A 27,104-nucleotide genomic window follows, 5' to 3' on the forward strand; every position below is an offset into this window, starting at 1 on the left:
TGCTGGACCCACACCTAGCTAATATTTTGATTTTTTGTAGAGATGGGGCTCACTTTGTTGCTCAGGCTGATCCTAACTCCTAGGCTCAAGAGATCCTCCCACCTCAGCCTCCCAAAGTGCTGGGATTACAGGTGTGAGCCACCATGCCCGGCCAAGAAGTCTTTTCTAGTAGCTGGAATCACACTATTCCAGAGCAGACTGCCCTATAAGCCATGAGCCTGGTGTTGCTGCAAGGCTCAGGCCAAGTTCTATGAACACCATTCGGGCCCTTGTAAAGCCTTGCAAGGTCTCACTGTGCAAAGCAGGGGCTTTGAGTGATCCGCGGGGTCCTTAGACCAAGATCCCATGTTTCTACCTGGCTGGCTCAGGCCTGGAGAAGGGGTGGGTGGGAGAGGGGGTAGGGAAACTGCTCATACTTGAAAGCCTCACCCCACCTGGGGTCCAACATGAACACCAGACACCCCAGTCTTTCAGGAAAACTCTCACAACCTCGGCTTCCCAGTTAGAAACTAGTAGAAAGGCAGACACTCTTGAGAGAAATGTGGGGACAGTGAACCTTTGGCGCTCAGACTTTGGATTTGAGGCCTGCTCTTCATGCATCCCACCGCATAGGCTGGTTGAAGGGCAGCTAGTCCTGAGTTCACAGCCACATCTTCTTCCCAAGGCTGACTGGGACAGGCGTACTGCCTCCCTGACTGCCTCAATCTGTGGGGTTGCCCACTGCAGCCCTTAAGACAGCATGCAAGGGCCAAGACCATGTCTTTCTGCAGACTGAGTTCATGTCTTGCTCTGGCTTGCAAGGCTGAGGGCATGGCGGCCTCTTCCGGGGGCTCTGGGACCCTGCCACTGACCAGCCTCTCTGAGAAGATATGCTTGGAAGGTGAGGACTGTCATGGAGGTAGCCAGGCAGGGCTCATCAAGACCCTAAAGGTCAGCTTGGGAAAAGACCCCATGCAGCAGGGAGGGCTTCTGCATTTAGCGCTTCGGGCAGTTGCAGAGTCCACTGTTCCCCTTAGGGCAGACCCAAATCTGGGGAGCTGCTGACCTCAGGTGGGCTGTCTCCCATGTCTGGACCTTGGCTGGGATGACTGGGCTCTGTGCCATATGGTCTCTCATCCTCCAGGAGGCTGGTCTCGGCTTGTTCTCACAGCAAAGGTTGGGAAGCAAGATAGCAGAAGGACGCGAGGCCTCTGAAGCCTTAAGCTCAGAAACCACATGTTTCTGGGCGTGGCATTTCATCGGCCAAAGCGAGTCACAAAGCCAGCCCAGACTCAAGGGGTTGGGGAACAGACTCCAGCTCTTGATGAGGGGGCTACAAAGTCACACTGCTGGGGGTGTGGAGCCCTCATGGAGAGAGAACGCTGCCCAGATGATTTTGATAGGACACGCCAGCCTCTACCCCTACCAAGAGCCCTGGGTTAAAGGCAGGGGCAGGATGTAGCAGGTTGCCCAGGAGCTGCGAGGAAGAGGATGGGGGTGCTAGTATGAGGACCAGGCTGGGCCCAGGCATGGCTGGGAAGAATATGACAGCAGAAAAGTAGAAAATGGACAGGAGGGGCCTCCACACAGGGGGCTCAGGGTGGTCTCAGGCCCAGATGGCTCTACTGGTCCTCAGCGGCATCACCAGGTGATGCTGGCTCCACTGCCACCGTGATGGACCCAGCTATAAGCAGACCCTCTTCACAGGGGGATCATCCCAGTGATTGAGGCCCAGGCTGCAGGCTGTGGGGCGTGGAGTTCCTGGAAGAACATGGCCGAGTGTGAGCTGGAAAAATGCAAGTGGGTGGCCTTCTGGGGGCCTCCCTGGAACCCGTGCCTTTGACTAGTGGTTCTCAAAGAGGGGGCTGTGGCTGCAGCTGCAGGGGGCCCAGAGGCCCCTCCTGCCTCTCACCAGCAGTCCAAGTGTTCAGGTGCCTTCCTGGGCTCTTAGCCATGACAACATGCGATTCCTGGTCTTCCCTGTCTTCTTTCACCTCAGGCCTCCTTACTGATACCCAATTATTTAAGCACCAAAGTTATTAACGCAATGCTTATATGTGTCTTCCCAGCTCTCAGCTGAGGCCCTTGCTGCCTCCAAATCCAGTTAGACAGCCTGTGGAAGTCCAGAGCTCTGGCTGATGTCTCCAAGCTGCCAGGGCTGACTTTCTGATGTTTCTCTCTGTGCCACTGGGCTCCCACTATCTCTCACCTGCCCCAGGGTCCACAGGGGCTCACTCAAGGGCCAATTAGAGCACAGAGCTCAGGCCCCTCCCTAGCTCCCACCCCCAACCTCCTTGTACTCTGTGAGCTGGGAGGTTGGGGGCGTTGGCAGAGGTAGGAGGTTATTTTCATCTGCTCGAGCTGCCATAATAAAATACCACAAACCGTGTGGCTCAAATGAGAGAAATTTATTTTCTCACAGTTCTGGAGGCTGGAAAGTCCAAGATCAATGTCCTTGCAGGTTCAGTTTCTAGTGAGGGCTCTCTTCCTGCCTTGCAGATGGCCACCTTCTCACTGGCAGAGAAAGAGACAGAGAGACAGAGAGAGAGAAGGATAGATCATACTTGGGGTCTCCAGTGTCTCTTTTTATAAGGACACTAATACTATTGGCTCTGGGCCCCAAACTTGTGACCACATTTAACCATAATATACCTCTATAAAATCCCTACCTCCAGATACAGTCACACTGGGGGTAGGGTTGGAGCTTTACACAATAATTTGGAGGAGGGGACACAAACATGTAGCCTGTAACAGTGATGTTCACGCAGAGAGGTCACACTGCAGACAGAGGGTTTCAATTACCTCGCTGTTCTTTTCTCCCTGTTCGCCCAGAGCAGTGGACACATATTCCCCAACCCATCCTTCCACCAGCCCACCTCTCCCTCAAAGCTCTCTCCAGATTCTGGTCTGGCGGCCGCCTCATCTCCTAGCCCGAGGACCCACCAAGGGATATTTGGCAGGGAAGTATAGTTCCCTTCCTATGAGGAATTTTAACAGATAACATTTCCTCCATCTTGCAGCACAGACTAAATTTATTAATGTGTTTCCAGAGGATTCTGATGCCAAGCCCTCCTAAAGAGTCTGGCAGCACTAATGCTCCCACAGAAATGCACACTTGCAAGGTTTGAAGAGATGCCATCCTGAGTGACTGTGGTTTTAATTAATGTTACTTTTGCCTTTTAACTACAGACTACTATTAATTTAGCTTCATCATTATCAATTTAGTTGCTTGTTGGTTAACCCTACAACTTGCAGTGACATTTATTTGCAATAGGGTTTCCAATGTACATCTTTCTAACAACTAGCATTTAAGGCAGGCATCCATATGGGTTCAAATGGGAAACATTTCTATCCCATGGCTACCTCAGAGGCAGGAATTACTCACCACTTCCTCCCCCCATTGCTTGACAGAAAGAAACTTATTATTGGTGATATACTCCTGGAACTTGTGTTAATTTAAGTAACTGGCCATATATGGTCAAGGTAAAAATAATAGAACTACTCAATGATTTTCAACTTCACAGATAATTGCTTTAGGATGTGTTTAAGCTTATATTCCTTAATAGAATGTAGGCAGTTCACACACGGTGCCAGCAGTGAGTTGTCTGCAACTTCCTTATTTGCAAATTCTTTCCCCAGAAAGTGGAGGCAGATCAGTGAGCCATGGGGGTGGTTTCCCCCATGCTGTTTTCATGATAGTGAGTTCTTATGAGATCTGATGGTTTTATAGAGGGCTCTTACCCCTTCACTTGGCACTTCTCCTTCCTGCCACCTTGTAAAGAAGGTGCCTTGCTTCCCCTTTGCCTTCTGCCATGATTGTAAGTTTCCTGAGGCCTCTCCAGCCATGTGGAACTGTGAGTCAATTAAGCCTCTCTCCTTCATAAAGGAAAGGGCAAATTGGAAAAGAGTCTCTGGCAGTTCTTTATAGCAGTGTGAAAATGGACTAATACAAGGGGTCCTAGCCAGGAGAGTTGGGAAACTCAGCTTGGAGAATACAGGCTAATCTCCAGGCACTCAGGCTACTTAGATTTCCAGACATACAACAGGGCAAATGCATTCCTTTGCTTCCTTCCAGAGCCAGCCACCCAGGGAATATTCCAAAGAGGCTCCAGGGGAATGAGCGGGGTCAGAGCTGTGATTCCAGCCAGCCCAAGCATCACTGAGCGACAGCCACCAGGGCAAGGCTCTGGGAAACAGGGATCTCGGTTGATCCTTGGGAACCTGGGTCCTGGGCAGGAGGGGGCAGAAGTGACTATGACTTTATGTGTGTCTAAGCATGTCATGGGGGCAAGCTCAAATCTGTCCCCTGCAGCAGTGAGGGACAGAAGCTGCAGACACGTGTGTTCACATGTGCATGTTGGGTGGGGCTGGGTGGAGGGTATTTAATACCATTAGCCAAAGCCAGGAGAAGGCAGATGGCTTAAGACAGAATTTGGTTCTCCGAGCTCTCCTTCCCCTCTTCTCGCCTGTGCACTTTCTTCATCAGGTCTGATCTCTGCAACTGGAGAGGCATTTGCAATAAAGTCTTGTCCTGGCAGGCTTTGATTCTTTTTTCTTTTTTTTTTTTAGATGGAGTCTCACTCTGTCACCAGGCTGGAGTGCAGTGGCATGATCTCAGCTCACTGCAACTTCTGCCTCCCGGGTTCAAGTGATTTCCCTGCCTCAGCCTCCTGAGTAGCTGGGACTACAGGCACCAGCCACCATGCCTGGCCAGTTTTTTGTATTTTTAGTAGAGATGGGTTTCACCATGTTGGCCAGGATGGTCTTGATCTCCTAATCTCGTGATCCGCCCACATCAGCCTCCCAAAGTGCTGGGATTACAGGCATGAGCCACCATGCCCAGCCGATTCTGCATTTCTTTTAAGTGAGATCACATCTTCCAGCTACCACATTTTGGCTCCAACCATCCCTCGTATAGTCTGAAACGTGAAGTCCTCAACAGTCTGACTGGGCAGGAAAGGCTCCACTGTAGAAGCTTCCCTAACCTCCCAGCTTCAGAAGCATAATCTGAAGCTGTTTTCCTAGTATCACCTCTCTCCTCCCCAGTGTCCTATATCCTGCCCATGTTGGTCCATTTATCAAAACCACTAACTCGACAGTGCCCCTTTGCACCTTGTACAATCCTCCATTTTCCTTCAACCAAGACACAGCCAAAGCAAAAACTAGAAGCTAGAGATGATGTTCTCATTAATCGAGAGTGACCAGTAGATACCCCTATAGTTGTGGGGTTGATGCTGCTGGATCCATTGCCTAGGCAGGGCCACTGCAGACCCCTTAATCTTCACCTTTGTGTAAAATAAATCCCCCCTAAAAACTGGCCAATTAAAACACACTTCAAAATGGGATATATCATATAAACATAATTAAAATAAAAATCATATGATCATTTCAATAGATGCAGAAAAAGTATTCAACAAAATACAGCATCCTTTATGATAAAAACTCTCAACAAACTAGCCATTGAAGGGACTTACCCCAAAATAATAAAAGTCATGTATGACAGACCCACAGCACTCCATCATACTGAATGGGGAGAAGGTGAAACATTCCCCCTGAGAACTGGTACAGGACAAAGATGCCCACTTTCACTACTTCTATTCAATATAGTACTGGAAGTCCTAGCTAGAGCAATCAGGCAAGAGAAAGAAAGGGCAAACTGGAAAAGAGGAGGTCAAACTACAGCTGTTTACCAATTATATGATCATATACCTAGAAAACCCTGAAGACTCCTCCAAAAGATTCCAAGATTTCATAAATAAATTCAGTAAAGTCTCAGGTTATAAAATCAATGTACACAAATCAGTAGCACTGCTTTATACCAACAATGACCAAGTTGAGAATCAAATCGAGAACTTAATCCCTTTTACAACAGCTGCAAAAAATAAAATACCTAGGAATATACTTAACCAAGGAGGTAAAAGATCCCTACAAAGAGAACTACAAAAACTGCTGAAAGAAACCACAGATGACACAAACAACTAGAAACACATCCCAAGCTCATGAACTGGAAGAGTCAATATCATGAAAATGACCATACTGCCTGTATTAGTCCATTCTTGGGCTACTATGAAGAAATACTCAAGACTGGGTAATTTATAAAGGAAAGAGGTTTAATTGACTCACCATTCCGCAGGGCTAGGGAGGCCTCAGGAAACTTACAATCATGACGGAAGGAGAAGCAAATGCATCCTTCTTCACATGGCAGCAGCAGGGAGAAGTTCAGAGCGAAGTGGGGGGAAAGCCCCTTAAAAAGCCATCAGATCTCTTCAAGCCTGTAATCCCAGCACTTCGGAAGGCCAAGGTGGGTGGATCACCTGAAGTCGGGAGTTTGAGACCAGCCTGACCAACATGGAGAAACCCCGTCTCTAATAAAAACACAAAATTAGCCGGGCATGGTGGTGCATGCCTGTAATCCCATCTACTCGGGAGGCTGAGGCAGGAGAATCGCTTGAACCTGGGAGGCAGAAGTTGCAGTGAGCCAAGATCGCACCATTGCACTCCAGCCTGGGCAACAAGAGTGAAACTCCATCTCAAAAAACAGACAAACAAACAAACAAAAACAACCATCAGATCTCATGAGAACTCACTCACCATCACGAGAACAGCATGAGAATAAATGCCCTCATGATTCAATTACCTCCCACTGGGTCCCTCCCACAACGTGGGGATTATGGGAACTATAATTCAAGATGAGGTTTGAGTGGGGACACAGCCAAACTATATCACTGCTGAAAGTAAGCTACAGATTCAGTGCAATTCCTATCCTAACACCAACATCTTTTTTCACAGAATTAGAAAAAAAAAATCCTAAAATTCACATGGAACCAAAAAAGTCCCAAATACCCAAAGCAATCCTAAGCAAAAAGAACAAATCTGGAGGCATCACATTACCAGACTTCAAATTATACTACAAGGCTATGGTTACCAAAACAGCGTGGTACCAGTATAAAAGTAAACACGTAGACCAACGGAACAGAAAAGAGAACACAGAAATAAAGCTAAATACTTAAAACCAACTGGTCTTCAACAAAACACACAAAAACATAAATTGGGGAAAGGAGACCCTATCTAATAAATAGTGCTGAGAAAACTGGCTAGCCATATGTAGAACAATGAAACTGGATCCCTATCTCTCACCTTATATAAAAATCAACTCAAGACGGATCAAAAGACTTAAATCTAAGACCTGAAACCATAAAAACTCAAGAAGATAACCTAGGAAAAACTCTCCTGCACATTGGCCTAGGCAAATAATTCATCACTAAGAACCCAAAGTAAATGCAACAAAAACAAAAATAAATAAACGGGACCTAATTAAACTAAAAGGCTTCTGCACAGCAGAAGAAATAATCATCAGAGTAAACAGACAACCCACAGAAGGGGAGAAAATATTAGTAAACTATGCATCAAACGAAGAACTAATATCTAGAATCTACAAATAACTCAAACAGATTAGCAAGAAAAAAACAAATAATCTTATCAAAAAGTAGGAAAAGACATGAACAGACATTTCTCAAAGGAAGATATACAAATGGCCAACAAACATGAAAAAATGCTCAACATCACTAATTAACAGGGAAATGCAAATTAGAACCACAATGAGGTACCACATTACTCTTGAAGAATGCCCTTTTTTTTTTAATTAACTTTTAAGTTCAGGGTTACATGTGCAGGTTTGTGATATAGGTAAACTTGTGTCATGGGCGCTTTGTTGTACAGATTATTCTGTCACTTCAATATTAAGCCTTCACTTAATATTGAAGTACTAGGTTATTTTTTCTGATCCTCTCCCTCCACCCACCCTTCACCCTCTGATAGACCCCAGTGTCTGTTGTTCCCCTCTTTGTGCTATCCGTAAGTCCTCATCATTTAACTCCCACTTATAAGTGAGAACATGTGGTATTTGGTTTTCTGTTCCTGTGTTAGTTTGCCAAGGATAATGGCCTCCAGCTCCATCCATATTCCTGCAAAGGACGTGACCTCATTTATTTTTGTGGCTCCATAGTATTCCATGGTGTATATATACCATATTTTCTTTATCCAGTCTACCAATGATGGGCATTTAGGTTGATTCCATGTCTTTTCTATTGTGAATAATCCTGCAATGAACATACACGTGCATGTGTCTTTATGACAGAACAATTTATATTCCTTTGGGTATATACCCAGTAATGGGATTGCTGGGTTGAATGGTATTTGTGTTTTTGGGTCTTTGAGGAATCACCACACTGTTTTCCACAATGGTTGAACTAATTTATACTCCCACCAACAGTATATGAGCCTTAAGAACGGCCATTATTGGCCAGGCACAGTGGTTCATGCCTGTAGTCCCAGCACTTTGGGAGGCCGAGACGGGTGGATTGCTTGAGGTCAGGACTTCAAGACCAGCCTGGCCAACATGGTGAAACCTCGTCTCTACTAAAAATACAAAAAATAGCTTGGCATGGTCATGGGCACCTGTAATCCCAGCTACTCAGGAGGCTGAGGCAGGAGAATCACTTGAAACCGGGAGGCAGAGGTTGCAGCGAGCCGAGATCATGCCATTGCACTCCAGCCTGGGTGACAAGAGCGAAACTCCTTCTGAAAAAAAAAAAAAAATGGCTGTTATTAAAAAGTCAAAAAAGTGGGCATGTGGTGAAAAGTGAACAATTATACACTGCTGGTTGGAATGTAAATTAGTACAGCCCCTATGGAAAACAGTATGGAGATTTCACAAAGAACTAAAAGCAGATCTACCATTCAATTCAATACTGGGTATCTACCCAAAGGAAAATAAGTCATTGTATCAAAAAGACACCTCACATGTATGTTTATTGCAGGACAATTCACAATTGCAAAGATACGGAACCAACCTAAGTGCCCATCAACCAATGAGTGCATTTAAAAAATGTGGTATATATACACCATGGCATACTACTCAGCCATAAAAAAGAATGAAATAATGTGTTTTGCAGCAATTTGGATGGAGCTGGAGGCCACTATTCCAACTAAAGTAACTCAGGAATGGAAAATCAAATACCCTATGTCCTCACTTACAGGTGGGAGCTAAGATATGGATATGCAAAGGCACACAGAGTGGTATAATGGACTATGGAGATTCAGAAGGAGTGCTGGGTGGCGAAGGATAAAAACCTACATATTGGGTACAATGTACACTACTCGGGTGATGGGTGCACTCAAATCTCAGATTTCATCACTGTACAATTCATCTGTGTAACCAAAAACCACTTGTACCCCACAAGCTATTAAAATAAAAAAAAATTAAGAAAACACACCTCATTTTAAATCTAACTTGCAAAGGCAGTGGTGGGGACTGCTACATAATTAGTAAGGGGTATTCCAAGTAATCTGTCAGCCGAGAGTCTCCTGGCTGCCCCTTCCCCACTCCACTGTGGCTAAGGGTTAGGGCTCCTGCTGTTGACCCACGGAGAATGAAAGCAGGGACAGCTGCTGGGGCAGTGAGTGACTAAGCCACAAGAGCCTGTGCCTGCTCTGATCCCCAAATAAGGATCCCACAGGCGGAAGGTTTATCCCACAGTGAACATCCTGAATGCAGAAACATGAGAGATCACCTAGCACCCAGCACCCCACTTGTAGCCGACACCCCACCTGGCTTCTGGTCTAGTGAGCACCAAGCAGCTGGAACACCCCGTCCCTGGGCCTTGCTGTACAGTGAGGGGCTGGACTACCTCTCACCCTTTACGCCTCCAACGATGCCTGTCATTATTTCTTTTGTGAGCTCTGTGTTTTGAAATATTTTATTACCCAAAAACTTTAGGTGAGTGTGGTCTGAGCCATTTCACTATAGGCAGATACGCTTTTTCCATTATGTTCCTTGCAATTTGGAAATAGCCTACAAATCCCTTTAGTTTGGGGCCCAGATAGGAAACAGACACGTTGCATGTCAGGATTACCTGGGGAGCTTCTGAGATCTAGAAGGGAAGGGCCAGAGCAATCTCTGCTGAGACCTCCTTCCCACCCATATCCCTCTGTAACCACAGTATGCACCGTGCCTCTCCCACACCACACCTCTTCCCAACTCCTGCCTCGCCCCCACCCCCAAATCCTACGGCTTATGTACCAGCACACCCTTACCACCCACATCCACTCCACTCCACGAGGTCAGTCCACATGAAGGGACACCCTGCAGCGAAGAACATCGGAGGACCGCAGGGCCCGGCTGCTGTGTCATGCTACATTGGGGTGACACTTGGGATTTGGGCCTGGCGCTCATCACACTGGACATATGGCATCTTGCTGGGCAGCTGCCACCACAGCCCCTGGCTGACCAGAGGCTGCAGAGTCGCTGATGGTAGCTGGGGAGCAGAAGCCCTGGAAATGAAAGTGAGAGGCAAGGACATCAGAAATGATGCATCTGAGCCTCTGCCTCAGGCAAAGAGCCACAAGTGGACAAGGACATGTGTGAACACTCCTGGGAATTCTCAGAGATGTTCAGGGGAGGGCGCTCAGAGTCTTCCCTGCAAAAGACTCAGATTCCTGGTAGTAGCATGGGGAGAGAGGGCTCAGAGCCATTCCATTTAGGCACAGAAGTTAATGTGCCCCAGTGCCTGTGGGCGGGAGGCGTGGGGATGTGCAGCTTACACAGACACAGACCACACCTGTGCTCACCCTGTTTGGAGGGTCCGGGACAGGTCCTGTCTGAGGTTGCCAAACCTCTCCTGTTTCCCACCGCCACCCCAGCAGGAGCTAAGCCACTAAGGCATCCTCTGGCAAGCAGGCCTGTAATTCGGTTTGTGCCTTCTTCCCTCCCCATATATCTCAGTGGATAATTAGCAAGACCGATACTTAAGGAAAATGAGTGTGTCTTCCTGGATAATCTCAGGGCTCTGTGACTCAGACCCAACCCCAGAGCGTTGACTCAACACACTCTCTGTTGCTCCCCGCAGGCAACACACTGCAAAAAGGCTCTTTAGCGGTCACTGAGAGTCCACCACAAGGACACTGATAGGAAAATAACCATGCTTCAGGGACACATTGTCATTAAAGCCTGTCCTGGTAAACTCAAACTAGATTGTCCACAAATCCCTGTTAACAGGAACACAATGGACTGCAGTGACAGACGCACAGTGTTCCGAGGACTGGGGGTGACGGGCCACACTTGGAGGCCTGACTTCAATTTTGGAAAAAGACCCAGATGAACTAGAATGAAGGGCCTAGAAACATGTCACTAAGGAAGAGTCCAAGAGACATGGGGATGTTTAGCCTGAAGAAGGCACACAGGGCTGTGGGAATTACCTTCAAACCCAAGGGGCTGGATGTGGCAGCTAGAGAGGCCTTTAAAGAGCTCCAGAAGGGCCAGTGAGCAGCAGGTGTCAGATGATAGGAAGAATTTTCTCACACTTAGGTGTTTCCAGAGTGGAATTCATCTGCCTTGGGAGGTAGGGAGCCCCCAACCCCAGGAACGTGTCATCAGAGGTGGGAGCTCACTGGAGCTGGCTGTGGGTGCAGCTTCTGCACTGAGGAAGAGTTGGGCTGAAGGAAGAGTTCAGACAGTCCAGAATTCTGCAAATATGGGTTTCAGCAAAGTACCTGGCCCACCATTTTCTGATTTATTGCTAATGGAAGGCTATGGAATTATGATTTGGCTATTGAGGGCTTGTAAACCGTCACTATTCAGATTCAATCAATCAAGCAATAAGGAGATTTGGCCATATCTCCCAGGGATATTTCTCCGAATGGCATTTCATGTCATTCCACTCCATTCTCATCCTTTTTCTTGCCAAAATACAGTCACTGCCTAGTCCTTGAGTGAGGGAGACACACTTGCTGTGTGGACCAAGACGGTGCCTTGATACCAGGTCTCCCTGGATTCTGTGAGCCCTGTCAGGCACCCAGAAGCCTCTGCACACAGTTTTGCTATTAACTCTGGGTCTCTCTTCACATCCTTCTCCACCTTAGGGCTCTTTTCTCTCTATCCACCTTGATCTGCTCCAACCCTTAAATCCATCTCAAGTAGTCACCTCCACTTTGAGGTCTGATAGAGATCTCAAACTTCATACGATCAGCTAGATGTGGGCAGAAAGTTACCCAGGTGCCGAGGCAAGAGAGTGAAGGCACAAGCTGTTCCAATATAATAAAGTATTTAGAATAAGAAAAGTTATACTAGAAATAGGATACAGAGATGATCATATATGGATAATCATAATAATTAGTTTTTAGTATTAATCTCTGTTTTATTATTATAACCAAGGAGTAACCAGCCAGTGCAGAGTCAGGAGCTGAAGGAACATTGTGAGAAGTGACCAGAAGACAAGAGTGTGAGCCCTCTGTCACGTCCGGATAAGGGCCGCTTGAGGGCACCGTGGTCTTGCGGTAATGCCAGTGCCTGGGAAGGAACCCATTACTTAGCAGACCGTGAAAGGGAAACTCCCTTTCTTTGGAGGAGTTAGAGAACACTCTGCTCCACCAGCCTCTTGTGGGAGGTCGGACATTAGCCAGGCCTGCCCACAGACATCCGGAGGCTTAAACGTCTCCTTGTGGCGCTGTGCTTCAGTGGTCACGCTCCTTGTTCACTTTTATGTTCCGCCTGTACACCTGGTCCTCCTTTTAACTTCCTAGAAGATAGCAGTAGCAGAAATAGTGAAAGTATTAAAGTGTTTGATCTCTCTGATAAGCGCGTAGAAAAAACGCTGACGTATGCTGTCCTCCGCCTGCTTCGGCGACCACAAAGGGATGGGCCCCTTGTCCTGTAAACACGTGACTTGCTTGACCTTATCAATCACTTGAGATGACTCACTCTCCTTACCCTGCCCCCTTGCCTTGTATACAATAAATAGCAGTGCGTCCAGCCATTCGGGGCCACTACCGGACTCCGCGCATTCATGGTAGTGGTCCCCTGGGCCCAGCTGTCTTTCATACTCTTAGTCTTGTCTCTTATTTTTCTACAATCTCTCATCTCCACACATGAAGAGAACACCACTAGACCCTGTAGGGCAGGACCCTACACTAGAACTCTTCATTCCACTGCCAGCCCAGGCCTGGCCTTCCCCAGGAAGCGAAACCACCATCAATCTGGTTACTGAAGCCAAAGTCATCCCTGGCCTCCTCACCCATTCTTCTTCAACCATAACCTCTAATCCGTCACTGAATCCTATCAATCTGATTTCCAAAACATATTTCATATCAACCCATTTCTCTCCATCTTCTCTGCCACCATCTTATTCAATGTCCTCTAACTAATCTCCCTGGTTCCACTTTTGTTCCACTTTGCATAATTCATTTACACAGAAGACAAACGGATCCTCTAAACACATAATCAGATGTCAAGCCCTCAATGGCTTCCCAGTGCATTTAGAATAAAAGGGTTTCTTCCTGTGGCCCCCTAAATCCTGCAGGACCTGACCCCTGCCTCTCCCCTTCCCTGGTCATCCTGGCCTTTGGGCCAAGTCCTGGACTCCATCAAGCTCTTCCCCTGTTCCCTCTGCCTAAAACATCCCTCCCCGGCTCTTCCCACGGTTGGCTTCCTTAGAGAGGCTTTCCAGAGGGTTCCTATCCTGTAATCCTCTATGATAGCACTCTATATAGAAATTCCTTATCTCTAATCACAATATATAATTATTTTACGCATTTGTATAGATGGCCATCATCTGTCTCTGTGCCCCCATGGCTACAAGCTCCCTATGTTGGGCAATGGTTTTGACTGCCTTTCACATTGTTTTATATCCAGCGCCTATCAGTGCCTGGCACATGATAGGTGGCCAACAACTATTTCTTGAATGAATGACTGAGTCTCTCAATCCAGTTCTTTTTTTTTTTTTTTGAGATGGAGTCTCGCTCTTTCGCCCAGGCTGGAGTGCAGCGGCGCTATCTCCACTCACTGCAAGCTCCGCCTCCCGGGTTCACGCCATTCTCCTGCCTCAGCCTCCCGAGTAGCTGGGACTACAGGCACCCGCCACCGCACCCGGCTAATTTTTTGTATTTTTAGTAGAGACGGGGTTTCACCATGTTAGCCAGGATGGTCTCGATCTCTGACCTCGTGATCCACCCACCTTGGCCTCCCAAAGTGCTGGGATTACAGGCGTGAGCCACCACGCCCAGCCAATCCAGTTCTTAATGAACATCTTTTGTACAACTCTGTCCATGCTGGTGCCACGGGGTCTGATGCTGGTCATCTTATACAGGAAAAGAAAAAGATTTTGGTGGTAGTCAGACTGTTCCCCTCCAAGCAATCAGAATCACTGCAGGTAAGACATTTCTGCCAAGATTTCACACAGGCTGGGCTACACAATAATGAAGCCTGGTCAGGGACTGGTATAAAAGAGTTGGTGAGCAGAAAGTTGACATGAAACTTAAGTGGCTAAATGACTACAGTCTCATGACTAATTTCTGTGCTGATGGGGGCAAGGGACTGAAGCTACAACCAGGTAACTGCTTCTGGAAGAAAAACAACTCTTGTAAAAATGTATCCATTTGAATGGTTTTGGGTAGCTAGAAGCCTTTTCTTCCAAAGTTCCAAAACAGCAATGAGGATCCTGAATAAGAACTGCCTCTCTTCTCCTGGGACCAAGTGGCAGGCAGTGGCCTGGGAGGTGGGCAGCCAGGGGGAGGTGGCACCATCCCCCGCTGCTGGCTTAGGCCCAGAGCAGACGTCTCCCCTGTCCTGCACCACAGAATCCGCTGAGCCTATGGGAACATGGCTGCCCCCTGAACCAGGACGGTGTCAATGTGGAAGGGACAAAACGTCACTGCGCCTAACAGTCCTCTAAAGAAGTGAGCAATGGCAAAAGCTAGAGGAATGCAGGATGGGGAGGTGGACTCCACGTCTGAACTCCACCTGCTCAGCGGCACAGCTGCTCACACCACCTGATGAAGGGATGTGGGAAATCGAAACATGATAGTGATTCTAACCCCCAGCTGCCCTGAGATGGGAATCACACTTTGCTCCTGGTAAGCATCGATCTGTCATGTCTGCACAGAAAGGACGGTCCCTGTGAATTCCTGAGGAAAGAACGGAGCCTCTTTTCTCTCTTCGGTTAAAAACATATTCAAAGGCTTCTAAAGACTGCTGCAGACAAAAGGACCAGTTACAGCCTTGAGAACTTACTTTTATCACGCAAAGTCCTTCAGAATGCAGCTTTCCCTGATATAGTGCTTGAGTCTCGACCAAATTGGTCAACTTGCAAAATAATTCCACTCCCTTCTGAAACCTCAAGCCCAAACTTGTCAAAATTATCACTCTAGGCTCCTGCTGGAGACAGAGGTGTTTGTGAGTTGCTCGGCCTTTTGAAACTCTGGGATCAAACTTCATGGTAGCTTAGGCCTAAAGAGTAGGGGAGCAAAAACACGAACATCTTGAGAGGCATATAGTACAACAGTGATACTTGAGCACACTGGCCAGGTTCCAGTTTTCGTTCTGCTACTTCTTAGCTGTGTGACCTTGGACACAAGACCTTGGACATTAAGACCTTGGTTCTTAATCTCTCTGTGCCTTAATTCATTTCTCTGTAGAGATAAATAATGGTATCAACTTCACAGGCCGTGGTAAGAATGGAAAGAACTGATACACGTAAAGTGCTTAGAATGGTGTCTGGCATGTATAAGTGCTCTGTAAATGTTGCCGCTGTTACATCATGACTCTGAAAGGGGGTTTTAGTTAAAATGGATCCCATCCACTACTATAGCTCAAAGTCCAGCTTGCAAAAAGACTTTGATTCTAGTAACTAAGTGGAAGCCAGTGTTTGGACCAGGAAATATCAGCTGCCACCTCCCTGCAAGGGCATCTTCCTCAGGGTCCAGTGAGGGGGTCAGTTGCTCTCCATCTTCCACCCCACCCGCCCCACCCTTCAGTCACATGGGAATGCTGACTCCTCCAGCCTTGCAATTGCTCCTGGGGATGGAGACAACTTTTTGTGCTGACTGAGCTTTCCTAAAGAATAGCCTGGTTCAGGATTTTGCCTACAGGGAGGTTTTGGTCCCCAAAGGGCAGGGAGACTTCTATGGCCCCTGTATCAATGCCCTGGTTATGGTGTGAAGATGCCACAGGATCTAGTTAGGAGAGGAACCAGCAGAAGCCTGGACGGAGACAGGGTCTGCACGGCGTCTCTAGTCCCATTCTCTGGGCCAGGACAGGACCTGATGCATGTTTGGAGGAGGAGGTCCAGGATCTGGCTAAGGTACCTGGGATGGCACTGGGCAACAGGGAAGGGGAGGTCCCTGAGAGTGCCATGGTGGCATTGCAAAAGTCCTATTAATCCTCCCAATGGGGCAGTGGTGGGAACCCCCACCACTCCTCTGAGGGCTGACCCAGATTATTCAGGGAAATATGGAGAACTGACCCAGCAAGCACAGAGCTGAGCTGATTATAGTAGGGACTGAAGAAGGCAGCCACAAAAATGCAAGACAGCCGCGGATGCGGCCTCGCTTTGAAGAACAAAGGCAAAGAAAATTGGATCACCAATGAGAATTAAGTGATAACAATGTACTGAACAGAAATCAAAATCGGTTCTCAGCCAGCTCACTCAGAAAAATGCAGGATCCTGAAGAGTACAACTGAACGATGTGAGACCTTTGAATAGTAAAAATTTTTACCTGAAAATGCTTTTGTAAAGTGATTTCAGTGCTTGTAGAGATGAAGCGAACATGAAGCCCAGTAGACGTCTTGTCTTCAGGTCTCCTGTGCTTCCCGGGCTCCACGGGGTCCCCTGGAAGCCCCTTCCCTGGTCTCTCATTGGCAGCAAGCAGCCAGTGTGGGGTGGCCTCCTCCCAGGTCCTCTTGGCTGTCACAGTGAAGTGCTGCATTCTTTAGGCTCCCAAACCTTGAGCCCAGACAATTTCAGATTTCAGGTTCGGTGTCGGGAAATGCTCCAGGTATCCTGCCCTACCTGGGTCCCAACCTCAGGAACATCTCCCCACCAGCCCCTCCCCAACCCTTAGTGACCACCCAGGTGAATCTCTTTTCGTCAGGAAGAGCTCGTTTATCTTTTTTGCCCTTTACTGTACTTTGGTAGAAGACTGGCAGCCAGAGACAAAACTACCCTGGGTCAGGAACAATGCAGCACTGATAAGGAAAGGGTCTCCACCACTTGAGTTGCAGTCAAAGACAGATGGTAAACTTAAATGCGGAAGCTGAGGGTTTAACAGAGACTGTTCATAAAGGCACTGAGAGGGTTTAGGAAAACCCACAAAGGAAGACATAGTAGCCAGGGCAACAGGCTGGTCTCGGCCTGCAAGGGCAGGGGACACAGCTGTAAGAGAGGGGCCTGGCAGGAGCCACGCCCACCAAAGAAGGCAGCAAATGCCCAGCAGCCTGGCCCAGAGCAGGGAGGCACTCGGGAGTCAGCGTCTGGACCTGGCTCTCCCCTTCTCTCATCTCCCCTTGGTGCCTTCATTGACAGAATGCCAATGAATCCAGAAGCCCAGGGAGTGTGTTAATGCAGTACCTGAAGATCAGCCTCTCTGGGCAGAGAGGGCAGAGCAGGCAGAGTGGTTCTGGAGGGGCAGATAGAAAATATCCAGCCCAGGGTCATTTCCCAGAGGCCAGCTCCTTGGTCTCTAGCCAAGCGCAGCCATTATAGGACGCAACTTCCCTGGCCAATTTCAAAGCTCTGCTTGCTGCTGGGAATGCATGTTTAAACAAAGCCTTTATTCTCTGTTCCAACAGCGCGGCTGGAATTTAAAAAGCTTCATTTTCAAGACTGGTTGCTTTTGATCTGTCTAACCTGGAACTTACATTTTGGAGTCAAATAGAATTATTTAAACAAAGCATTTCAGTGATAAGCACAAGATGTTTTGATTTTTTTTGGCTGGCCCCCACCCAACCCCCGCAGCACCACACAACATTCCTACTCAAAATGAAAGGACAATTTTGTGGCTGACTCTTAAAATCTCAGCTTCCGTTTCCCTGGGTCTTCGTTTCCTCATCCTGTGCCTTTTTCTAGGTTTGCCTGTGTACAGGCCCTGGGAGGGGGCTAACTTTACCTCAGACTAGCCTGGAACAACCAAATATTCTATGAGCAGTGCTTCCCTCCTCTCACTCCGGCTTCCGGCTTTGGCAGAACCATGTGTTGTCATCCTGTCTTCTTTATTAATTATAATTTATTTTCATTTTGCTCCACATATCCCCATTTTCCTTCCTTCTCTGATGTAAGGCCTTCTCTGATATCATCCTCTATTCTCCTCAAATGAATTTGTCCCCAGCTTGCCTGCATTCCTCTCTTTTTATCATATTTTGCCTGCCTTATCTGTCACTCAAGTTGGAATGCGGATCGCTACTTGAATTCCTTGAAAATAACACCTGCGCTGTGCTGTCCTAGACAGACTATGTCCCGCTGGATCACAGCAAAACCCAGCTCCCCATGCTATGGAGCACCGGAGGTGTCACAGTGTTTGTTACTGGTGCCTTCGAGTCGGCCTATCAGTCACTGAAAGTCAATCTGAAATGGAAGAGTGCCCTTTTTTCACAGCTGTGAAAGCAAATGGAGGAAGGAAGGCCATATATCCCCAGACCTTAAAGAGGCACATCTGTTGGAAACAAAGCTCAGACATGGCCTGGTCCAAGTGTGTTCTACACAACGAAGTAACAAAAATACCACTAAGTAACACAAAAATGATGTGGAAATTCTCTCTAGAAAGAGTGAGCTAAATTTCTGTTAAAATGACTCCTACAAATCAAACGAACAGCTCAATGGAGGGGCGTTAATAGAATGCATCGTATGATAGGCAGGGTGGTTGGCCTTGCCTGGTGTGAGGTGGGAAAAGGTGAAGACACACTAACGTGTTATCAAATGACTTCATCTTTTAGTTAGTGGTTAGTTCTGGACCTTTGCTCAAGCTTACTGAGCAGAATCGCTAATTTTTAGGGCCAAGAGAAGTGTGGATAGTACTCTATCTAACAATAGGATCTTCTAATCCCAAAAGAATATCACTGTGAAAGTAAGAGTATTTTTAATATACAGAATATTTCATTTTCAGGCCCAGGGAATAGGCAGAATCAAAGCCACCATCTTGGTTAGGCTTTTCTGCAAGGAGACAAGCAGCCACCGTGCACTAGGTCCCTGCTTCTCCCCGCCGGAGGTGACGGAACTGCAGTGCACACATCTGCCTTTGAGACTACTACTAGGGAAGGGAAGGCTCCACTTAGCTAATGAGGCCAGAGCTCTCATCAGGTGAACAGAACACGCCCTTTAAAGACTGGCTTACTAAACCCTGAGAGAAAGCTTAAAGCTCAGGATATGGTTTATGGGCTTATGATATGACTGGAACTAGACATCAAGAAGGGAGAAAGATCTTGAAGCAGCTATGTTAATGACAGTTTAAAATAAAATACAGACAATTTCCACTAGATATGCCTTGGCCAGCAGGTTCCCCCAAGGGAAGCACACTGAAGGTACTAAGGAAATACTGGCAGAACCACGTGGGGCAACACAGGCCAGTGCTATCTTTAACTCATTCAGAATCACAATAGTGTCTTCTAAACTAACTGCAAGAAGCACACATACTATTTTTAGTTACCAAGTGGATTTAAATGCAACTAGTATATGCTCAGCTGGCCAGATGTGGGCCATTTTGGAGACCTGACAATTCCATGGGGGGTTGGAATGGAACTAGGTTATGACTTTATGAAGATAAAAGCAATTGCAAATTCTTTCTTTAGAATTTGCTTTGGAAGCAAAGGAAAGCAGCTATTCACCCAGTTTGACTTCAACTGGCAAAATTAGTCACCCAGGTGGAAAGATGTCTACAAAGCTAAGAGAAATGAGGTATGGTCCCCTGTTTCTTGCTTCATGATCTTCCCCAAAGATGTGTGCCTACCATTGCAGCAGTAGAACAAACTTATAATTTGCATAAAGGCTTAGAGGACCTTATTATATTCACCTCTTGTTAACATAAAAATTAATGTGCTGAGTAACATCTGTTTTTTATTGATTTAATCAATACATTGGGAATTTAGCAGCAAGTTAATGGCAAGCAGTTACAAAATCTCCTATTTTTCTACATTTAAAATAAGCTGTCTTAAACAATCTATAGCAACCTAAAATCTCACGAACACATGTGAATGACTGAAGCACTTCTGCTGTAATACCTATGGCAAGTTTATTAGTAATTTTCTAACAAAGTCTTCTAGTGCAAAGTGCACATAATTATTTGGCACCTCCATTACCATATTTGGCCTCTTGTTTTCCCCTATAAATAGCTGTGCCTAAACATAAGAATTTGAAATAAAAATGAGCAAGTGTGCCCACAGCCTTGAATTGCAGGTATCTGCCCCCCTAAAAAACCTTCGTGTACATCTTGAGTTGATTTCCACTGCAGCCCACTGCCAAGCCTACTGGTGGCTGTCCTTTAATGCCACGTGCAGCTTATGCTGCTTTGGAGATAAGTAGCTTCAATTTTAAGCTGGTGCAAACACATGGCGGGGCTCTGTGGAGCTAAAAGGCTACAAGCTCAGCATAGGGCTGTCCTCTTCCCCTCCTACCCCCTCATCAAAGTGCTAACAAGAGCAGCTTTGTTTTTGTACTGTCCAGCACTGGAGGGAACCTTAGAGTTTCTTTTTGGTTCTGGACAGGGCCCCAGATTTAGCAGGGTACTTGGTTGCTGTTCCTTGGCTTGGAGTCACAGGGGTTTTCTCCATTTCTCCCTTGATTTCAGCTGGAAGGAGTTTGCTAGATGTGAAACTTGAACTGCACATGTCAAAGTTGTCCTTACTGGTTGCAGGAAATTGCTTTTCATAAGCAGTAGACTGCAAATAAAAGGTCTTGATTAATTTTCAGACACAAAGCAATGCATATCAATTCAAAGATGCAAGGAACTACAAAGTTGTCCAGGATTTGCAAGTTGGAGCCCTCTCTAGATATAGGGTACAAACTAGTCATATTGTAAAATTATTATTAAATGCCAAAAGATCCTTTTGCACCTTTAAGAAAACTGAATTGTCTCATGTTTGGTGTGGAGCAAACTCTACAGGCTCAATTTCGAAACCTCTGCCGTCCAAAATGTAAGTAAATGTCTGGTAACATTTGTGCAGGGAAGTCCACTTAGACATAATTGTACTCACTTCATCTTTACAGATTTCTACACAAGCTCTGACATCTGTATGGATACCCTGATAAGTACAACATAATTATTCTTTCTAACCTGTGTATGAAGTGCTACATAAGGCCCACACTCACATCCCCACTATCTTCCCGCATTAATTCCAGAGACTGGCTTCTAATCCCAGTCACACTACTCAGGCAGGCCTGTAGACCTCTTTGAGCCTCTCTATTCCTTGCCCTTAAGTGGAGGCAAATAATATTTGCACATTTGCCACAAGAGCTTACCACGAGAATGAAGAGAAAGGGTGGCCATGAAAGTACTATGTGAGCTTTAAAGTAGAAAACAAGCAGATGGAGTTTTAACAGGCAATTGTATTTTCTCAGGTCGCCTCATTCCACAGTAAAGGAAGAAGTGGTCTTGAATCCTGCTGTCATGAGGGAAGCAGGGTCTGTTTTGACGTTAGGCCCATTTTTAAAGTGATCACTTTTAATTAAGTGAAGCTGGAGCATAGAGTTCTAAAAGAGTAGAGATTGTCTCAGGAGACCCACAAAGCAGCACAGGGGCCAAGCCACTGGGGTAGAGATAGGGAAGCTCTGGTTTACATAGAATGATCAAGGAAAGAGCTCACAAGTTTAATACTCTGGTTTCCTGAAAGTCACAGCACACTTGGGTTAAAAATCAGGTTAACAATTTTCAAAGAGTGTGATAAGATGGCGTGTAACACAAAATAAATGCATTGTTTCTTTGATCATTCAGGTTCCTGTGATGTAATGACCACGTTTTATATCCAGTAGTAGCACTTAATATATGTTTGCCTAGTGAATCCATGACTTTCCAGGGCTGCAATAAAACTCTGGGTCCTGTAAGACTTTTGGCACCTATATTTCAAGAAAGAAAATCCACCTGATGTTCGCTTGCTGAAGAAAGCCTTTAAAGTGTGCCTCTTCAGAACATCACTCGTGTCTGATTTTACAACCAGTATATGCTAATTCTTGAGCAGGTAACACTTAAAAATCATTTTGTACCTTAAAATTTTAATTTCTATAAAATTTGAAATGTAAAAAGGTCATTTTCTTTAGTTCTTTTCCCCCCTAAGCAAACTTCTGGGTTATTTCTGTGTGTTCTTTTAAGAGGTAGAAAATATTTAAAATTCTTCAGTATTCCCTCACATAGGTTGTATTTTTATCGAAAACTCCTTATGTTCAGTGATAAGGTGAGGATACAACACCCCTGATGTTAGAGCATCTGGCTGAGAACAAGTTGCTTTGTTTAGTACAGTGCTGGTCTCTAAGATATACTCTCTATCTTGAAAATTTCAAATCATAAAATTTAATTACCTTTACATACAAATGCTATTAAAAGGTGAATCTAAGTGTAACCTTCTGTCTTTTGACATTTCTACTTGGATTTTGAGTTATCATCCAAGTTGTTGAGGAAGTAGTTTTCAACATGTCCACTACAACTAATATTCTATCGAGCAGGAATAAAGATTCATTTTCCTTTAATGTGCTTATATTCATATCTGGCTTAATGGTTCCATTCTTCTCCACTGCTTCATTTGTTAATGTAGTCGAGTCATTATAGTAGTTTCAGGAGTTGCAGTCACCAGGAAGAAATACTCAGAAACAGTCTCTGTGAACAGAATTATTGATGTAGAATATTTTTCTTTTTCCCAAAAACTCTACAGATGCTGGTATTTTCTTCTTGGATACAATATCTTAAGATCATTATTAAAGTCTTCTGGCAAAGTGGAAGGAAAAAGAAAACTAAACAATGTTTAGTTGCTTTGGTGTAGAAATATGATATTTCTGTTTTATTTTGTAGTAAGATAAGAAAATGATTTTCCTCAGCCAAATTTTTTTGTAATTTTAGTTATTTATTTCTTAAATAGATAGTACATCCCCATGATTAAATATTCACAATGTTCAAAATCTCCTCCTTGCCCCCCAGTTAACTGAGCTCTGCCCCCAAAGACAACCAATATTGTCAATTTATAGTGTACACTTTCAGAGAGATTTTATGCATCTTCAAGCAAATATTAGGTGGAACCAAATGGATGTGGTTGTCATTCCACTGTCATTTCCATTGGTTGCAGGTCAAAAACAGTCTAATAATGGCAATTTCCTATGGTTCAATCTAATTCATTGATACGGTTTGGCTGTGTCCCCACCCAAGTGTTATCTTGAATTGTAGCTCCCATAATCCTGTGTTGTGGGAGGGACCCAGTGGGAGGTAATTCAATCACAGGGGCAGGTTTTTCCTGTGCTGTTCTCATGATAATGAATAAGTCTCACGAAATCTGATGGTTTTATAAAGGGCAGTTCCCCTGCACACATTCTCTTGCCTGCTGCCACCTAAGGCGTATCTTTGCTCCTCCTTTGCCTTCCACCATGATTGTGAGGCTTCCCCAGCCATGTGGAACTGTGAGTCCATTAAACCTCTTTTTCTTTATAAATTACCCAGTATGTCTTTATTAGCAGTATGAGAACAGACAAATACATTCATCTACTGACATGCTTTCTTCCTGCCTTTTATACAAATAGTAGCCAACTATAAACACTCTTTTACACCTTGACTTTTTTCAACTAATGATTATCTTGAAGATCATTCCATGTCAATTCATAGAAAGAAAAAATCCTCATTCTTTTTTCTGGCTATGCAATATTCTCTTGTTTAGAAGTACCATAATTTATTTAACCAGTCCCTTCACAATGAACACTCAGGTTTGTTTCCAATCTTTTGCAAGCACATTTTGCACATGACATTTTGCACGTTCGTAAGTTTTTCTACAGGATATATATTTTAGAAGAGAAATTCTTCGGATAAATGGTATATGGATTTGTAATTTTGAAAGATATCATCATGTTGCCTTCCACTGCAGTTGTACTGATGTATAATCTTACCAGTAGCATACAAGAGTGCCTGTTTTCTTATTTTTCAACTTGGTTTTAATACATGTTAAAACTAATACAGTCATCCATATTTTAATTGAGCTCCAAAATCAGCCTAACGCTGGCTACACCGAAACAAATCACAGTATTTGCTCCTTCACTCCCTGGTAACATCAGTTCAAATCTACTTACCTTTCTTTATGCAAATATATATATATATATTTTTTGAGATGGAGTTTTCCTCTTATCACCCAAGCTGGACTGCAATGACACAATCTAGGCTCACTGCAACCTCCGCCTCCCGGGTTCAAGTGATTCTCCTACCTCAGCCTCCTGAGTAGTTGGGATTGCAGGTACGCACCACCACACCCAGCTAATTTTTGTATTTTTAGTAGAAGCAGGGTTTCACCATGTTGGCCAGGATGATCTCAATACGCAAATGTTTATGCTTCTGTGTATATGGGTTTGTCTTGTAAAATACTGTATGTGTATGGGTACCTTACCATTTCTCTCTTTACTAAATTCCAGTTGCATGAAGTTTAGGATGGCATTGTTTAGAAAGCAGAATCCTAACAGTTTTTCTAAAAGAATCTGAGACTCAGTGGAGCCCAGATGGCCAAATAGAAACAGCTCCAGTCTACAGCTCCCAGCGTGAGTGACGCAGAAGATGGGTGATTTCTGCATTTCCAACTGAGGTACCAGGTTCATCTCACTGGGGAGTGTTGGACAGTGGGTGCAGCACACCGAGCGTGAGCCGAAGCAGGGTGAGGCATCATCTCACCCGGGAAGCGCAAGGGGTCAGGGAATTCCCTTTCCTAGTCAAAGAAAGGGGTGACAGATGGCACTTGGAAAATCGGGTCACTCCCACACTAATACTGTCCTTTTCCAATGGTCTTAGCAAACAGCACACCAGGAGATTATATCCCGTGCCTGGCTTGGAGGGTCCTACACCCATGGAACCTCGCTCATTGCTAGCACAGCAGTCTGAGATCAAACTGCAAGGCTGCAGCCAGGCTGGGAGAGGGGCGCCAGCCATTGCCGAGGCTTGAGTAGGTAAACAAAGTGGCCAGGAAGCTCGAACTGGGTGGAGCCCACCGCAGCTCAAGGAGGCCTGCCTGCCTCTGTAGACTCCACCTATGGGGGCAGGGCACAGACAAACAAAAGTCAGCAGAATCCTCTGCAGACTTAAATGTCCCTGTCTGACAGCCTTGAAAAGAGTAGTGGTTCTCCCAGCACGCAGCTGGACATCTGAGAATGGACAGACTGCCTCCTCAAGTGGGTCCCTGACCCCCGAGTAGCCTAACTGGGAGGCACCCCCCAGTAGGGGCAGACTGACACCTCACACAGTCGGGTACTCCTCTGAGACAAAACTTCCAGAGGAACGATCAGGCAGCAACATTTGCTGTTCACCAATATCTGCTGTTCTGCAGCCTCCGCTGCTGACACCCAGGCAAACAGGGTCTGGAGTGGACCTCCAGCAAACTCCAGCAGACCTGCAGCTGAGGGTCCTGACTGTTAGAAGGAAAACTAACAAACAGAAAGGACATCCACACCAAAACCCCATCTGTACATCACCATCATCAAAGACCAAAGGTAGATAAAACCACAAAGATGGGGAAAAACCAGAGCAGAAAAACTGGAAACTCTAAAAATCAGAGCGCCTTTCCTCCTCCAAAGGAATACAGCTCCTCACCAGCAGCAGAACAAAGCTGGATGGAGAATGACTTTGACGAGTTGAGAGAAGAAGGCTTTAGATGATCAAACTACTCTGAGCTAAAGGAGGAAGTTCGAACCCATGGCAAAGAAGTTAAAAACCTTGAAAAAGAATTAGACAAATGGCTAACTAGGATAACCAATGCACAGAAATCGTTAAAGGACCGGATGGAGCTGAAAACCATGGCATGAGAACTACGTGACAAATGCACAAGCCTCAGTAGCCGATTCGATCAACTGGAAGAAAGGGTATCAGTGATGGAAGACCAAATGAATGAAATGAAGCAAGAACAGAACTTTAGAGAAAAAAGAATAAAAAGAAACAAACAAAGCCTCCAAGAAATATGGGACTATGTGAAAAGACCAAGTCTACGTCTGATTGGTGCACCTGAAAGTGATGGGGAGAATGGAACCAAGTTGGAAAACACTCTGCAGGATATTACCCAGGAGAACTTCCCCAATCTAGCAAGGCAGGCCAACATTCAAATTCAGGAAATACAGAGAATGCCACAAAGATACTCCTTGAGAAGAGCAACTCCAAGACACATAATTGTCAGATTCACCAAAGTTGAAATGAAGGAAAAAATGTTAAGGGCAGCCAGAGGGAAAGGTAGGGTTACCCACAAGGTGAAGCCCATCAGACTAATAGCTCATCTCTCAGCAGAAACTCTACAAGCCAGAAGAGAGTGGGGGCCAATATTCAGCATTCTTAAAGCAAAGAATTTTCAACCCAGAATTTCATATCCAGCCAAACTAAGCTTCATAAGTGAAGGAGAAATAAAATCCTTCACAGACAAGCAAATGCTGAGAGATTTTGTCACCGCCAGGCCTGCCCTAAAAGAGCTCCTGAAGGAAGCGCTAAATATGGAAAGGAACAAACGGTTCCAGTCAATGCAAAAACATGCCAAATTGTAAAGACCATCGAGGCTAGGAAGAAACTGCATCAACTAACGAGCAAAATAACCAGCTAATATCATAATGACAGGATCAAATTCACACATAACAATATTAACCTTAAACGTAAATAGGCTAAATGCTCCAATTAAAAGACACAGACTGGCAAATTGGATAAAGAGTCAAGATCCATCAGTGTGCTGTATTCAGGAAACTCATCTCACATGCAGAGACACACATAGGCTCAAAATAAAGGGATGGAGGAAGATCTACCAAGCAAATGGAAAACAAAAAAAAAAGAGCAGGGGTTGCAATCCTAGTCTCTGATAAAACAGACTTTAAACCAACAAAGATCAAAAGAGACAAAGAAGGCCATTACATAATGGTAAAGGGATCAATTCAAAAAGAAGAGCTAACTATCCTAAATATATATGCACCCAATACAGAAGCACCCAGATTCATAAAGCAAGTCCTTAGAGACCTACAAAGAGACTTAGACTCCCACACAATAATAATGGGAGACTTTAACACCCCACTGTCAACATTAGACAGATCAACGAGACAGAAAGTTAAAAAGGATATCCAGGAATTGAACTCAGCTCTGCACCAAGTGGACCTAATAGACATCTACAG

At 45.5% G+C, this 27,104-nt stretch overlaps 1 protein-coding gene across 31 annotated transcripts in view; it reads right to left on the bottom strand.

The window, feature by feature from the left end:
* Nucleotides 1-2,372: 2,372 nt before the first annotated feature.
* The window catches only part of STK33 (serine/threonine kinase 33), a 222,230-nt gene continuing 197,498 nt past the window's right edge, over nucleotides 2,373-27,104 (bottom strand). For 30 of the 31 annotated variants that reach the window (XM_063710927.1, XM_063710922.1, XM_063710919.1 and 27 more), the window contains one exon: nucleotides 19,837-20,677. In XM_063710927.1, the coding sequence (XP_063566997.1) occupies nucleotides 20,477-20,677 (201 nt within the window). In that variant the 3' untranslated portion in view covers nucleotides 19,837-20,476. Of the gene's footprint in view, nucleotides 2,494-19,836; nucleotides 20,678-27,104 lie in introns of those variants that run through there. The other variant, XM_063710941.1, reaches the window with a different exon arrangement.

The sequence above is a fragment of the Gorilla gorilla genome, chromosome 9 (genome assembly GCF_029281585.2).
Source record: "Gorilla gorilla gorilla isolate KB3781 chromosome 9, NHGRI_mGorGor1-v2.1_pri, whole genome shotgun sequence".
NCBI classification, from domain to species: Eukaryota; Metazoa; Chordata; class Mammalia; order Primates; family Hominidae; genus Gorilla; species Gorilla gorilla.